Here is a 13,039-nt window from a genome sequence, read left to right as displayed (position 1 = left end):
CTCCCGCCTCCACAGCGCCGATCTCCAGCTCCCCCAGATCGATCCGATCCCTGTTCCAATTTCCGCTCTTCATACCCCAACTTCTTGCCCATCATGCCTGCGGACTATGAGTCCACGGCGCGGGCATTGGCTCTGTCGGACTCGCCGCCAGAGCCACTTCCAGAACCCCCTGATAGCGATGGACAGGCACAGGCGGCCTGGTCCGGCAGACGCGATTCCGCTGCCCGCTGGGCCAACAGCGGCGAAGCGGCCAGCTTTCGCGAGCGCACCATGAACCGTGTGAAGGAATACTATGGTAATATGAAGGATCGCTGGGAATCGATGACTCTCTGGCAAAAAATTGGTTTCTACGCCGCGTCGTTTGGCGTTGGTGCGCTGGGCATTGGCTTCATGATCTTGACCGGCAAGCTCTTCGTCTGGCTTGGCCCGGTCGCGAACAAATGGGAGCATTCCTTCCTGGTAGCGTTTGTGCTCTGGCTTTGTGTATTCTTCGTCTCATTCCCGCCATTGTTGGGCTGGTCGACCTTTGGCACCGTGGCGGGGTTTATTTTTGGCTTGTGGAAAGGGTAAGCTCACGCCCGCTGGACCCTGTTGGACCCTGACGTCTTTTTCCCGGACGGAAGAGCAAACCATCGCTAACTGTGCCCCCTCACCCTCAAGATGGATTCTGTACTCCACGGCGACCATTCTAGGCTCTACCGCCTCATTCTATGTATCCCGCACCGTGCTTTCGGGCTTTGTGAACCGGTTGATGGAACGCGACAAGCGGTTCGCGGCCCTGTCGCTCACCTTAAAATATGACGGGCTGAAGCTACTCTGCATGATTCGGCTGTGTCCCCTGCCTTATTCCATTTGCAATGGCGCGATTTCGACATTTCCCACCGTTCAACCCTTGATGTACGGTCTGGCCACGGCGATTATTACTCCGAAGCTGCTGGTGCCTGCGTTTGTCGGGAGTCGCCTGCGGCTGCTATCCGAGAAAGGCGAGGAAATGAGTGGGGGCTCTAAGGCCGTCAACATCATCAGTATTATCGTCACGGTGGCTGTTGGCATCTTCACCGGATACTATATCTACAACAGGTTCGTGTTTCCCCCTTCATACTTTGGTGGTTCAATTCTATCTCGCCGAACCATCAGATCGAACACAAAGATTAACGGTGGAATGCTCCCTCTTGCAGGACACTCGCCCGTGCGAAAGAGCTCGAGGAGAAAGAGCGCGCCGAAATCCGGCAGTCGCTCCAATCCGATCACGCAGCCCATCGTCCGCATCGCAGATTCTCTGACGACGACGATACCAACGAGGCTGCGAACATGCTTGCTCGGGACGAGGAGGAGCGCATCGGCTTCGAGCTGGACGACGACCTTGACCTCGCACTCGAGGAAGACAGTGAAAGCGATCAGTCGAAACCGTGGAAGAAGACCAACCGACGGTCATACCATGATGAGTTTACGGATAATGACTCGGATGAATATCCAGGCGTAGCCAATGAGGCGTATGGGCTGCACAACCACGTCGAGCGGAACGCCTAAAGTGGGATAGAAATCATATTTTGCATTATATTAGTTGGCATTGCACAATAGGACAATCAAGTACATTCCATGCTCTTGTACAGCGCGTTGTTTCCTGCATACACAACGAGTATTGAGGCGAGTATCTACCGAGAGTCGTTGGGCGACTCGTCGGGGCCGCCTACCGCAAGCGGACTGAGAAATACGCACCGCCCGAGGAATCGCGATTCAAGGCGGCCCAGTCCTCCTCTCCCTTCATCGCGCCACGCAATTGGGTTTCCTCGGTTTATGCCAGTCGGATTCTCAATCGCCAAGGGTTTGGCTGGGGGAGGCGACTGGTCCCGGTCTGTATGTTTCCCGTTATCCCCCTCTCCTCCGGTGCATGCAATATCTATCTCAGGTACTTGCGAAAAGAATCGAGAAAAAGACTGCAAACATGTCCAATATACCGCCTGTCTAACTTTTATAGTAGCTATGTTCGGTTCTACATCGCACCGAAACGCCTCTCAATTATCCTTTATACCCTGATAAGAGACATCATGAGTGAATATCGATGGCTGTGGTGACGCCGGATCTCGAGTTCGTGCGGGCTTGATATTCATTCACAAGTGTTGATTCACTGCCCCGCTGCCACCAACCTACGCCCATAAACATCTACCAGATTCAATAGTTGCATCCGATGTCTTCTTCCAATTTTCATCCCTCCGTCGTCCAGACGCCGCCTTCGTACAACTTTTCGTCGGTGAAAATGGGCGTCGCGGGATCAACCGAGGCAATCCAGGATCTGGATACTACTACTAGTAGTATCTCTGCGCAGTCTGGGGATCGGGGCAAGCAGACCCCAACTGATCATCTGACTGTGCAGAATGGTGTGCACACTTCTGATGGGATGGGGCAGGCGATGCCGGTGCAGGCTCCGGCAGAAGACCTGGAGCCACCTACCAAGCGGATTCGGACATCTCGTGCCGCCCTTGCTCGAATTCAGCCGTCGACCTCGATAGAAGACCAGAAAGATACATCTCATCTGGGTGCAATGCCGCTGACACCCATCTTCAACATCATGCATGGAATCAACAACACGCATGGAGAAATATCTGGGAGCAGCAGTACTCCCATCGAGTCTGCCGTGTCCATGTCCCTTACCTCGTCATACGAACCCTTAAAATCGCTTTCTCCACCCACTACTCCCGGTCGATCTACCTCTACCCCGGCCCACACTGCAGGTGTGAGTGTGCTGGATAGCGACAAGATCGATTTGTCCAAAGTTCGACCGCGATCCTCCATCCCATCACGACTTCCCCCATACGTCTACGGTCAACAATGTGTTGCCGCCGCATATGCATCTCGGCTCGATCCGTATGCATTGCACAGGAAGGAGCAGGAAGCACTGCAAGACCAACTCTGCCACGTGCACGTCACCATCTACCTAAACATCCGAAACGGGATTCTGCGACTGTGGACGGTGAATCCAATGGTTGGTGTCACCCGGGAGGAAGCTCTCGGGTGCGCAAAAGAATATCGATGGATGAACCTGGCCTCGTTCGCATATGAATGGTTGTCACGAAACGGATACATCAACTTCGGCTGCGTCGAGATCCCCATGCCTGCAGTGACCTTCAAACGCGGTCGACGCAAAGAAGGCCCCACCATCGTGGTAATCGGTGCTGGTGTAGGAGGACTTGGCTGTGCACGACAGCTTGAAGGCCTCTTTCATCACTATCGAGATACCGATGTGGTCCCGCGTGTCATTGTGCTAGAGGGCCGGCGACGAATTGGTGGCCGAGTCTACTCGCACCCACTGAAGAGCCTCAGATCCGAGATGCTACCACCCGGACTCACACCCAAAGCAGAAATGGGTGCACAGATCATTGTGGGGTTTGACCATGGCAATCCTCTGGACCAGATCGTGCGTGGGCAGCTAGCGCTCCACTATCACTTGCTACGAGACATCTCGACGATTTACGACGTCGATGGTGAACCGGTCCACGAAGTACAAGATGCCAGGGACGAAAGGCTGTACAACGACGTGCTAGACCGGACGGGTGCCTATCGAATCAAATCACTCGTCACTCCCACCGCGGAAGGTGATCGTGAGATGATCGATAATGGCCGTGAATCGACAGTGGATGATGGCCTCACTGTACGACAATACGAAGAGGCACGCGCCGCAGGAACGATCGATTTACTCGTCCCCACCAAAAAGGTTCGCCGACGTCGCGGTGTCGGGCACAAAACTGCAGACCTGCAGACAAATAATGAGGTCGCAGCAGAGTTGAGCCCTTCCAGGGAGCATCCTGCTGCTCTCACTTGTCAGGCCACGGGATGGAAACTGAATCCTGGCTGCTCCTCCCAAGACACGATTAACCTCGATTACATTGCCAGTGTTTCGAGGAAACAGACTCTCGGGGCCGTGATGGACGAAGGAGTGAAGCAGTATCAGCACATGCTCCCGTTGACTCCCAAAGACCTTCGACTTCTGAATTGGCATTTCGCCAACCTCGAGTATGCGAATGCAGCCAATGTCGCCAAGCTCAGCTTGTCGGGGTGGGACCAGGATATCGGTAACGAGTTCGAGGGCGAACACTCAACAGTCATCGGAGGTTACCAACAACTGCCATACGGACTGTATTCTCTACCGACAAAGCTCGATGTCCGCACCAACAAAATTGTGCAGAGAATCTCCTACGATGCAACCGGCTCTGGAAAGAGATCGGTGATTCATTGCAAGGACGGAGAAAAGTTCGTGGCAGACCATGTCGTGTACAGCGGCTCCCTTGGCACTCTCAAGCATAACACCGTTCAGTTCGACCCCCCTCTTCCCGAATGGAAAACCGGAGCAATCCGACGACTCGGCTTTGGTGTAATGAACAAGGTCGTTCTCGTCTTCGACAAGCCTTTCTGGGACACGGAGCGCGACATGTTCGGTCTTCTCCGAGAACCACCCAACCCCGACAGTCTCTTGCAAGAAGACTACGCTGCGAATCGCGGCCGATTCTATCTTTTCTGGAACTGCCTCAAAACCACGGGGCTGCCAGTTTTGATTGCCCTCATGGCAGGCGATGCCGCGCATCAAGCGGAAGTGACACCAGATGCTGAGACCATCGCCGAGGTCACCGGCCAGCTACGCAATGTCTTCAAACACACTGTCGTTCCCGACCCCCTCGAAACCATCATCACCCGTTGGGCTTCCGACCCATTCACAAAGGGCAGCTACTCCTATGTAGCTGCCGAGGCTCTGCCTAAAGACTACGATCTGATGGCGCGATCAGTTGGCAACCTGCATTTCGCAGGTGAAGCTACATGCGGCACACATCCCGCAACTGTCCACGGAGCCTACCTTTCCGGACTCCGTACAGCCTCAGATATCATCGAGTCTGTTATCGGGCCCATCGAGGTCCCCACACCACTCGTCCCAGAGAAGCAAAGCAACACCCACTCTCCAAACGACCCAAACACAGCCGTCGAGTCGAAACCCGAACCCACCCCCATACTCACCACTCCCTCCCGCGTCTCGACTGACAAACGCCGCCGCGAAGCCTACGACCAGGCAATGTGGACAGCCATCTATGCCGAAATCGGCCAGATGCCTCCCCGTCCACCGAAAGCCGGTCTGAACCCCTTCCTCCTATACCAGAAGGACTTTTGGGCGAAATGTCGCGATCAATGCGACGAGTCCCGCCGTGCATCGAGCAAGAACCCCGCCGCCAAAGCAGGCCGCGATGAGATTCGACATGCGCTGGGCCAGATGTGGCGCAATGCTGCACCGGCCGAGAAACAGCCATATCTCGAGCAGGTCGAAACGAACCGGCGCACAAATGATGAGTCCTGGGAGGCGTGGAAGGTTGTTGCTCTGGAGTGGGAGCGAAGGTCATACGAAGTGAAGGATCAGTGGTGCGCCGCTAATCCGTTTGACCAGTGGGAGGCACCTCCTGAGTAGTGCCGAATCAAGATCTCGACATTTGTATATACTAGTGGGGTAGATCGGTCTATGCTAGCTTGTTTCACGATCCTTACCACAATATTATTATTATTATATCATCATCATCATTACAACTCAAATTTCAAATGTACACAGCGTATTAGATGAAGCCAAAACAATCAGTGTTGCCTTCAGATTGTTTGCTGCTCGTGCTCAAAGATCCCTGTATTGATGGCACATCTTGCGCCTCGTTTGATATAGCACCTGCGTCACATTGTACAGGGGTAACCCCAATGTACTTTCATTTAAGATGTACTAGACTGTAGTCCTTTTAAGGCTACATCACTTCCTACGCTGACCAAATTGACATGGGGAATATCGTCTATTTCTATATCTATGGGCACCGAATCTCCACACAAGCTAGCCCGATCTATTGAAGCCAAGGACCGCTCGATCATCTCAGATTAACCCAGGACACCCGATATCAAAAAAAAAAAAAAAAAAAAAAGGAATGAAAAATATTTCGAACAATGTAGCAATAGCAAGTAAGGGAATCCGTCAACCATGAGAGAAAAGTGAAAAATGCACGCGAAATGGGGCATCGATTCGCAAACAAAACAATGTCTAGAAATGCACGCGCATTCTTTCTAAACGTGCTATTCTGCAGAACAAATCGAGATCATGAGGGTAGGAAACGTAGGTGAGGAATGGAGAACAAAGGGGAGGGGGGGGGACGTTATGAGAGTAGTATTTAGAGAGCAGGGTTGGACTTGTAGCCGTCGTTGGTCTCAACGGTGGGCTGGGCCTCACCAGCCTCGGCAATGAACTTTTCAGCGTCCAGAGCGGCAACACAGCCGGTTCCGGCACTGGTGATGGCCTGGCGGTAGCGCTTGTCCTGGACGTCACCGCAGGCGAAAACACCCTCGACGGAGGTGTAGCTAGTACCGGGCTGGGTGACGATGTAGCCATCCTCATCGAGCTTGACCTGCTCCTTGACCAGGGCGTTGGCGGGGTCGTGGCCAACAGCGTAGAACAGACCGTTGGCATCGACGATCTCCTCCTGGCCACTGACGACGTCCTTGACGCGGAGGTGGGTCATGAGACCGCCGGGCTTGCTCTCGCCGATGACCTCGGTGGCGACGGTGTTGAATCGGACAGTGCACTTGGGGTGGGCCAGAAGACGCTCAGCCATGACCTTGGAGGCACGGAGCTTGTCACGGCGGACAAGGACGGTGACATTGCTGCCGTACTTGGCCAGGAACATGGCCTCCTCGGCAGCGGAATCGCCACCACCGATCACGTAGAGGGGCTTGTTGCGGAAAATGGGGACAGCGCCATCGCAGACAGCGCAGGCAGAGATACCATTCTGCCAGTAGGTCTCCTCGCCGGGCAGGTTCAGACGGCGGGCGTTCGCACCGGTAGCGATGATGACGGCGTCGGCGGTGCGGACAGGCTCGCTACCGGGGGCATCGTTCCACTCAGTCCACATCTTGAAAGGACGCTGAGAGAGATCCAGCTTGGAGATGGTCTCGGTAATGATCTCGGTACCGAAGCGCTCGGATTGTTTGCGCATCTTGTCCATGAGCTCCTGGCCGCCGACACCGTCGGGGAAACCGGGGAAGTTCTCGACATCGGTGGTGGTGGTCAGCTGGCCACCGGCAGCAGTGCCGTTGGCGAGCATACCCTCATACAGGACGGGCTGGAGTTCGGCACGCGACAGATAAATGGCGGCCGTGTGGGCGGCGGGGCCCGATCCGATAACTGCAAAAGAGAAAAAAATTGTAAGCCTTTGAACACGCTCCGAATCAGGAGAGTTAAACGCCGAATTACTTACTGACAACCTTGGAGTGCACCATTCTGGCTGGATTTATGCAATTGACGCGCGCCGGCGTCGAGAAAGGGTTTGAAAAGACCGAGGAAGGAGGAGACTGTTGGTGGACGGTAGAGGCCGCGGCAGCAGTCAATCCGATGGATCGTAGGGCGGAGGGGAAACGACGGAAGGCGGAGGAAAACAGCTTGAAGGTGTTGCGTCGGGAAGAGGGGGAATATAAACGGGATCCTTTTTTTTTGGCTTAGAGGGGAAGTGGGGACTTTGATGATGAGATCAAGGAAGTTCGGTGTTTTTCTGCAAAACCATCAAATTAATCATTTGCCCGCGTCGAGGCCCCTCGCTTTCTAAGCACGCCCCACGTGACGAGGCCGAGACTCGCTGACGTAACGTGAATCACCTCACTTTCCGGCCGCGGTTCCGCCTCCGAAACTACTGGCATCCATTCCGTTCTCGTCCTATTCAAAGGAGAACCAGTCTGGATGAGACTGCTTTCTGCCCAGGGCAAGCTCCATGATGCGGTGACTGGACACCGTCGCCTTCCTCCGCCTCGGCTCGGGATCACGCCATCTGAGGCTCTCCCGAGGGCGGTCGAAGCTGGGTGGAGCCCTGGTTATGGTATCAGGGTACTTTTTTCTGATCAAAGATCCTGATTGATTACATCTGATAGGGCTGGAGCTCATTTCTAAGCTTCGAGTCTAGCCACCATCTGATAAGCAGGTGTCCCCAGTGCACGACACTACTATACTATTCATATATTATGAAAATGTTTTAACATAGTGCCAAGGTACCGTCCCTCTCCGCCAGGCCATGTTACCCTAATACATTTTCATGTGAAGTATATTGGTACTCCGACCATAATACTTTCAAATGAATGTAATGTGGTCACAACATTTGATCCATACAGTTCAGTTCAGACTTACTCGCCGCCAGATAAATCTTACATCTGATAATCCGTGAGAGTCGAGAAAAAGTCAAATTTGATTCGTAAATGAATTGCACCTTTGTGCAAATCGCAAAGTTTCGACTATCTTGGTATTCATCAAATCGTAAAGAGTGCCAAAGGGCGACTCTGTCGTAACTCATCATATTGTACAAAAATATCAACTCATCCAGCCCCTAAACATCTTCTTGCCCCGAGTTGGGGGCTGCCAGTGCTCCTCCTCGTCGTACTCGTCAATGGACGACTCATCGGCGAGGGCCTCAGCAGGTAGCCGCTGCGGCACCTCTCCCTCCGAATCTTCGTCACTCCCCGGGTACCCTTCATACTGGCGAGAGGCAGCAGCATTGGCACGAGTGTTGTTGACTGTGTCATCATCCTCGTTTTCTTCAGTATCCTCCTCACTTGTGCCCTCTCTCTCACCCTGCGCCTGGGCGGCCTTCTTGCGACGCGGCATATTGAGCCACTTGCGCCAGCCCTTGACAATGTGGGTAGGGGGCGGGTCATCATCATTGCCCACATATCGCAGGGCAGGAACGAGCAACTTGTACGGAACGGTAATACCCGATGGGTCGTACGGGTTCACTTCCATGTTCAAGGTGATGGCCAATCCGCCCTCAAGATCGACAAAGGCGCCAGCGCCATCATCGCCTTGTTTGGCAGATTTCCTGGCCTTCTCACTAAGGTTGGTCGGTCGACGGTGGAAGCGACCCGGTTGCGGCTCGGCAGGTGCTCCCGGAAAATAACTGTCACTCGTCTCGCGAGGACGGGGGAAAGAGGAATCGACGGCATCGACGCTGGCTCGACGATGGGGTGCATTGTCGTTTCGCCCAAGACTCATGTTTCGAGTGGGAGGCGGTCCCTTGGTAGACAGCCGACGTAGGAGACCGGGCTTAGGGTTTGCTCCTTTATCACCTCGGCCCAGAGACAGGGTACGTTGAAGTTTGCCAGGGCGAGGCTCCGAGGCCTCTGGCGTTTCCGGTTCGGGAGTACTCGATGGTGTTGATCCGGGAAGGTATTGCCGAATCGAACACCAGTTGCGCCGAGGAAGCAAGCGTTTGTTGTTGCGGGACTTTCCGTTCACGTCCTGCGTGAAGATCGGGATAACATCCTCATCCGTGTTGGAGTCCATGTGGTGTACCGTGTTACGCTTGTTGAGCGTATCCGCAATGATATCCGTCTCTGGCATATTGGCAATCGCAGAAGAGATAACATTTGGCATGTAACGGTAGTCTCGATCCTTGGCGACGTCGAGCTTGGGGTTGGAGTAAAATTGACCGATGGCAGCCAGATGAACATCGCCACTGCAAGATAAATTGTTAGAATAGGATGTCCAGGCGGGAGAAATGATCCAAGCTTACCTGAGGATGGTCACGCGGACGGACTTTTCGGCTGCAAGATCCTGCAAGTCTTCAACCAGCCAGGTCCGCTCTGACTTGAGATGCTTGCCCGCCCAGTGATCATCATACACCTCCACGTGGCCTCCGGATCGGTTGACTAGGCCACCGAGCATCCCTGCCTTGCCGATAGACTTGCGGCTATTCATGAAGTTCTTGAGCATGGCCTTTCGAGTCGGTTAGGTGATACGGTCAAACACAAAAGAAGCGATCTAGGTATACTTACTACACGAGGATAGGCGATCGGAACACTGGAGAGTACGACCAGGTGCTTGGTTTGGCCCTTGACAATCTCCTGATGACAGCGGTCCCAGATACGATCGCAGGTTGCTTCGGAAAGAACTTCATTACTCTGAGAATTAATTAGAAAATGTTGCGCCAAGCTGGAACAGTTATATCTTACCCTCCGTTCAGTTCGGCAATCCAGACCCAGCAGAACGACATCGCTTCCAAGAGACATGAACAAGTTGCGGCTTCTTTGTTCAATAAATGGGCCTTGCTGAGCACCCAGAAGCCAGCTTGGCTCATCGGCCTCGGTCTCCTCCGGAACACTGTGGTGCTGGAACAGTAAATAATACTTGAATGCAATCTTTCCGAGACCCGAGATGACTGCGCTCTGCATGAAATCGTCATGATATGAGCCAAATCCTTCGAAGATTTCGTGATCATTCCACATGTTGATCATCGGAATTTGAGAGTTGGCGAGAGAGAAAAGACCCTGCGAGAACCAGGCGGCATAGCGTTGCAGGTAGAACTCTTCAAGCTCAGCACGGAACTCGGGAGTCAACGGGGCACCGTATCTCTCCGCAGCATTCTTGATCTTGATCCATTCTTGGAAAAATGTCGACTCCGTGAAGATGGAGTCATTGAATATCTGGTCTCCACCACCAATCATCACATGGAACGGCCGTGTCTGGTGCTCGTTAAGGATATCTCGCCAAAGCGGATCGGGTCCACAGAAGCGGTTGGAGTCAACAGATGGGCCGAACCCGTTACCGCTGTGGAACATCATGTTCATCGGTTGACCCTCAGCAGGCACCCAGAATCCCAGTGCTGGTCCATGATTGATTCTGTACGCAATACGTTGCTGGGTCGGGGTAAGCTCGACCTCGAGGTTGAATCTCCAGAAAGTCACGTCTCTCGCGGAGTCAGCGTAAATGCGGACACCGGGAATATCGCGATATAGGCCGGCCGTTTCGCCATCCACAGAATTGATTCGGTTAGCAGGAATGGGTTGCTTGGATCCTTCGGGATTGTAGTCGATTTGACTTGGCGAGAGCTCATAGATGCCATCATCCGTCTCCACAGCAGACAGGTCAACTTCTTCTTCGAGGTGGTCAACTGGTTTCACGTAAAGCGGCCGTCCATCACGCCCAACCTTCATGAGACCAGCAGTTGGATCGATGTATTCTGGTGCCAGATGCTCACCGCTAATCTCAGCCGGTGGTGGGGGCAAAAGATCCATAGGCTGAGAGAAGAGCCTAAGTGTAGGTGGAGTGTCGTAAGAGGAACGAGTGTCTTTCGTGACGATCAGAACAGATCCTCGCCATATATCCTTTTCGAAAGTGCCAGCTGTACTGGTAGTGGTGACCTTTTTGATGCCAGTGTAGCGGAGAAGGGGACCGCATCGAAGGAACAACCGTGGCTCAAAGTTCTTGTGCGCAGTCACACCTAATTGCCATTATTAGGGCCCATAAACTTGACAATAGTGAGACTATACGGGATGTGTGCTTCTTACCTGTTAGTTTCTGAGCTGGTGTCTTGTAGTTCTTTGGAAGAGCTCTGCTCTTGCGACGGTTGGTTGTACCCCCGCCTTCCCACCATGCCTTGCTCCGATCCATATCAAGGCTTTGGAGATCAAAGTCAGTTGCGCTCAGTCTTGCGATAGGCGCATTCTTCCACTCAAAAATTGGCGGAGGCGTCGGTGGAGGTACATTGAACGAAACGGTTTGCTTCTTCTTGGAGTGAGATTCGACACTATCCTGTGCCGTTCGTGCAGCAGGGGGCGTCTCCAGTCTCTCGTCGCTCATTACCACATTCGGGACATGCCCAGAATTGCCTTGACTCACACTGCCCTTCTGAGAGTCATTCTCCGTGGACGTGTGCTCCCAGGATTTGCGGATAGGTGCCCAAGGAGCACGGTTTCTGTATGCGGGAACGGCGGCACTCTCGGGCTGTCGCGGTGCGGCGAGAGGCACATTAGGTGTAGGGTTGTCAAGAACAACATTCTTCCGCTCGCTCTTTCTGGGTGGACCGGGAGCTGCACGACTCTTTGTAGGTATGCTCTGCTCCACACTCGGCTGGGGAGGAGTGGCGGCAGCAGCAGCCGCTTCGGCCTTTTCGCGTTCGATCTTTTGACGAGCCATGCGCTCCCGGGCTCGCATCTCAGCCTCTTGCACTCGGGCTCGCTTTTTCTTCTTTGCTAATTCCAGTTAGAGTCACCTCTAGCTTTTGCAGCGGCGAACGGTCCGAAGCCCAGTCTTTTCGAGGAGCATGCGCCGATCGAGTGCTGCTATACCGCCTCGTCGAGGCCGGCATGCTTGCTTGTGCCGCAGGAACTTCCGGGGATGGCAGGCTGTCTTCCTTTGGTTGTGTTCCGGGGTCGGATTCATGAATATATTCAGTAGGCGGAAGGCCTCGAGGAGTGGTTGATTCGTCTGAGAGCCCGGGAGGGGCTTGCAGAGTGGTATTTCGTGTTGTGTAGTTTCCGTCATTGGCCGGCAAATCGCGAGCTCGTGCTGAGAAGGACCGGCCTGCTCGATCGGTGGACTTCGCAGTGGATGCGGTTTTGGACGCAGAGCGTTCGCGAGGGGCATCGGCAGTTGTATGCTCGTATGCGTCATCAAAGCCGTCCATGTCTTGCGGAACGCTAGGCACGGCCATGGAGGATCTGCGATATCCTGACGCCGTGCGCGCGCCGTTGGTGCCATTCGAACGGCCGCTACCATTTGCCATGTCGGGCGAGTCGCGAACCATGGCGGCGGCCATTCTCTATTCTTACCGCTTTAGCGAGAATCAGATCACACGGTCGATTCTTGCCGGGTGAAGGCGAAAGCGAAAGTGGATTGTTGTGATTGCCAGTGTAGATCCGGCTAGAGGGAGTCCCGTCAGTTTTGTTCATGCAGCCATTGCTTGGATTGAAGTTGGTCAGTTTTGGGGGAAGGAAAAATCAACATACCGTCAGTTTTCTAAAAGATTCCAGGGTCCTGAAGGTCTGGTGCGCGGTCGCGGTCGCGATCTCGCTCTGCCTGATGCCTAACGTGACGCAAGTTCACCACACCATCGCCCGAACGAGACCTAGTTGCGCCAGAGTTACCAGGGATTGGAACGCGGAGCAGAAAACGATAGAAATGAAGAATGCTGCGTCGGGAGTGGCCGAGACAGTGGAGGTGAAGAATGGGAGAATGGGATGGGGAGATGATGAGAGGAATGAGGAAGGAAAATCG

General features: G+C 53.9%; 4 protein-coding genes across 4 annotated transcripts; 2 read left to right on the top strand and 2 right to left on the bottom strand.

Annotated features, from left to right (window-relative positions):
* Positions 1 to 93: 93 nt before the first annotated feature.
* On the top strand, positions 94 to 1,530 carry N7532_011791 (TVP38/TMEM64 family protein; the record flags this gene model as incomplete). The annotated part of the gene is made up of 3 exons (XM_056624282.1): positions 94 to 566; positions 661 to 1,080; positions 1,179 to 1,530. The coding sequence occupies 3 exons, from the start codon at positions 94 to 96 to the stop codon at positions 1,528 to 1,530; spliced, it is 1,245 nt and encodes a 414-aa protein (XP_056469270.1).
* Positions 1,531 to 2,257: 727 nt separating this feature from the next.
* Positions 2,258 to 5,446, top strand: aof2 (putative lysine-specific histone demethylase Aof2; the record flags this gene model as incomplete). The annotated part of the gene is made up of 1 exon (XM_056624281.1): positions 2,258 to 5,446. One exon carries the CDS (start codon positions 2,258 to 2,260, stop codon positions 5,444 to 5,446), a length of 3,189 nt encoding a protein of 1,062 aa, XP_056469269.1.
* A 733-nt stretch (positions 5,447 to 6,179) lies between these two features.
* Positions 6,180 to 7,284, bottom strand: trr1 (thioredoxin-disulfide reductase TRR1; the record flags this gene model as incomplete). Its single annotated transcript, XM_056624280.1, has 2 exons — positions 6,180 to 7,189; positions 7,263 to 7,284. The coding sequence occupies 2 exons, from the start codon at positions 7,282 to 7,284 to the stop codon at positions 6,180 to 6,182; spliced, it is 1,032 nt and encodes a 343-aa protein (XP_056469268.1).
* Positions 7,285 to 8,359: 1,075 nt separating this feature from the next.
* On the bottom strand, positions 8,360 to 12,569 carry N7532_011788 (uncharacterized protein; the record flags this gene model as incomplete). Its single annotated transcript, XM_056624279.1, has 6 exons — positions 8,360 to 9,500; positions 9,558 to 9,760; positions 9,820 to 9,945; positions 9,997 to 11,264; positions 11,332 to 12,010; positions 12,036 to 12,569. 6 exons carry the CDS (start codon positions 12,567 to 12,569, stop codon positions 8,360 to 8,362), a joined length of 3,951 nt encoding a protein of 1,316 aa, XP_056469267.1.
* Positions 12,570 to 13,039: the final 470 nt, after the last annotated feature.

Source organism: Penicillium argentinense (assembly GCF_028826775.1).
Source record: "Penicillium argentinense strain IBT 30761 chromosome Unknown utg000011l_segment0_segment0, whole genome shotgun sequence".
Classification (NCBI taxonomy): Eukaryota; Fungi; Ascomycota; class Eurotiomycetes; order Eurotiales; family Aspergillaceae; genus Penicillium; species Penicillium argentinense.
This window is presented reverse-complemented; position numbering and strand designations above follow the sequence as displayed.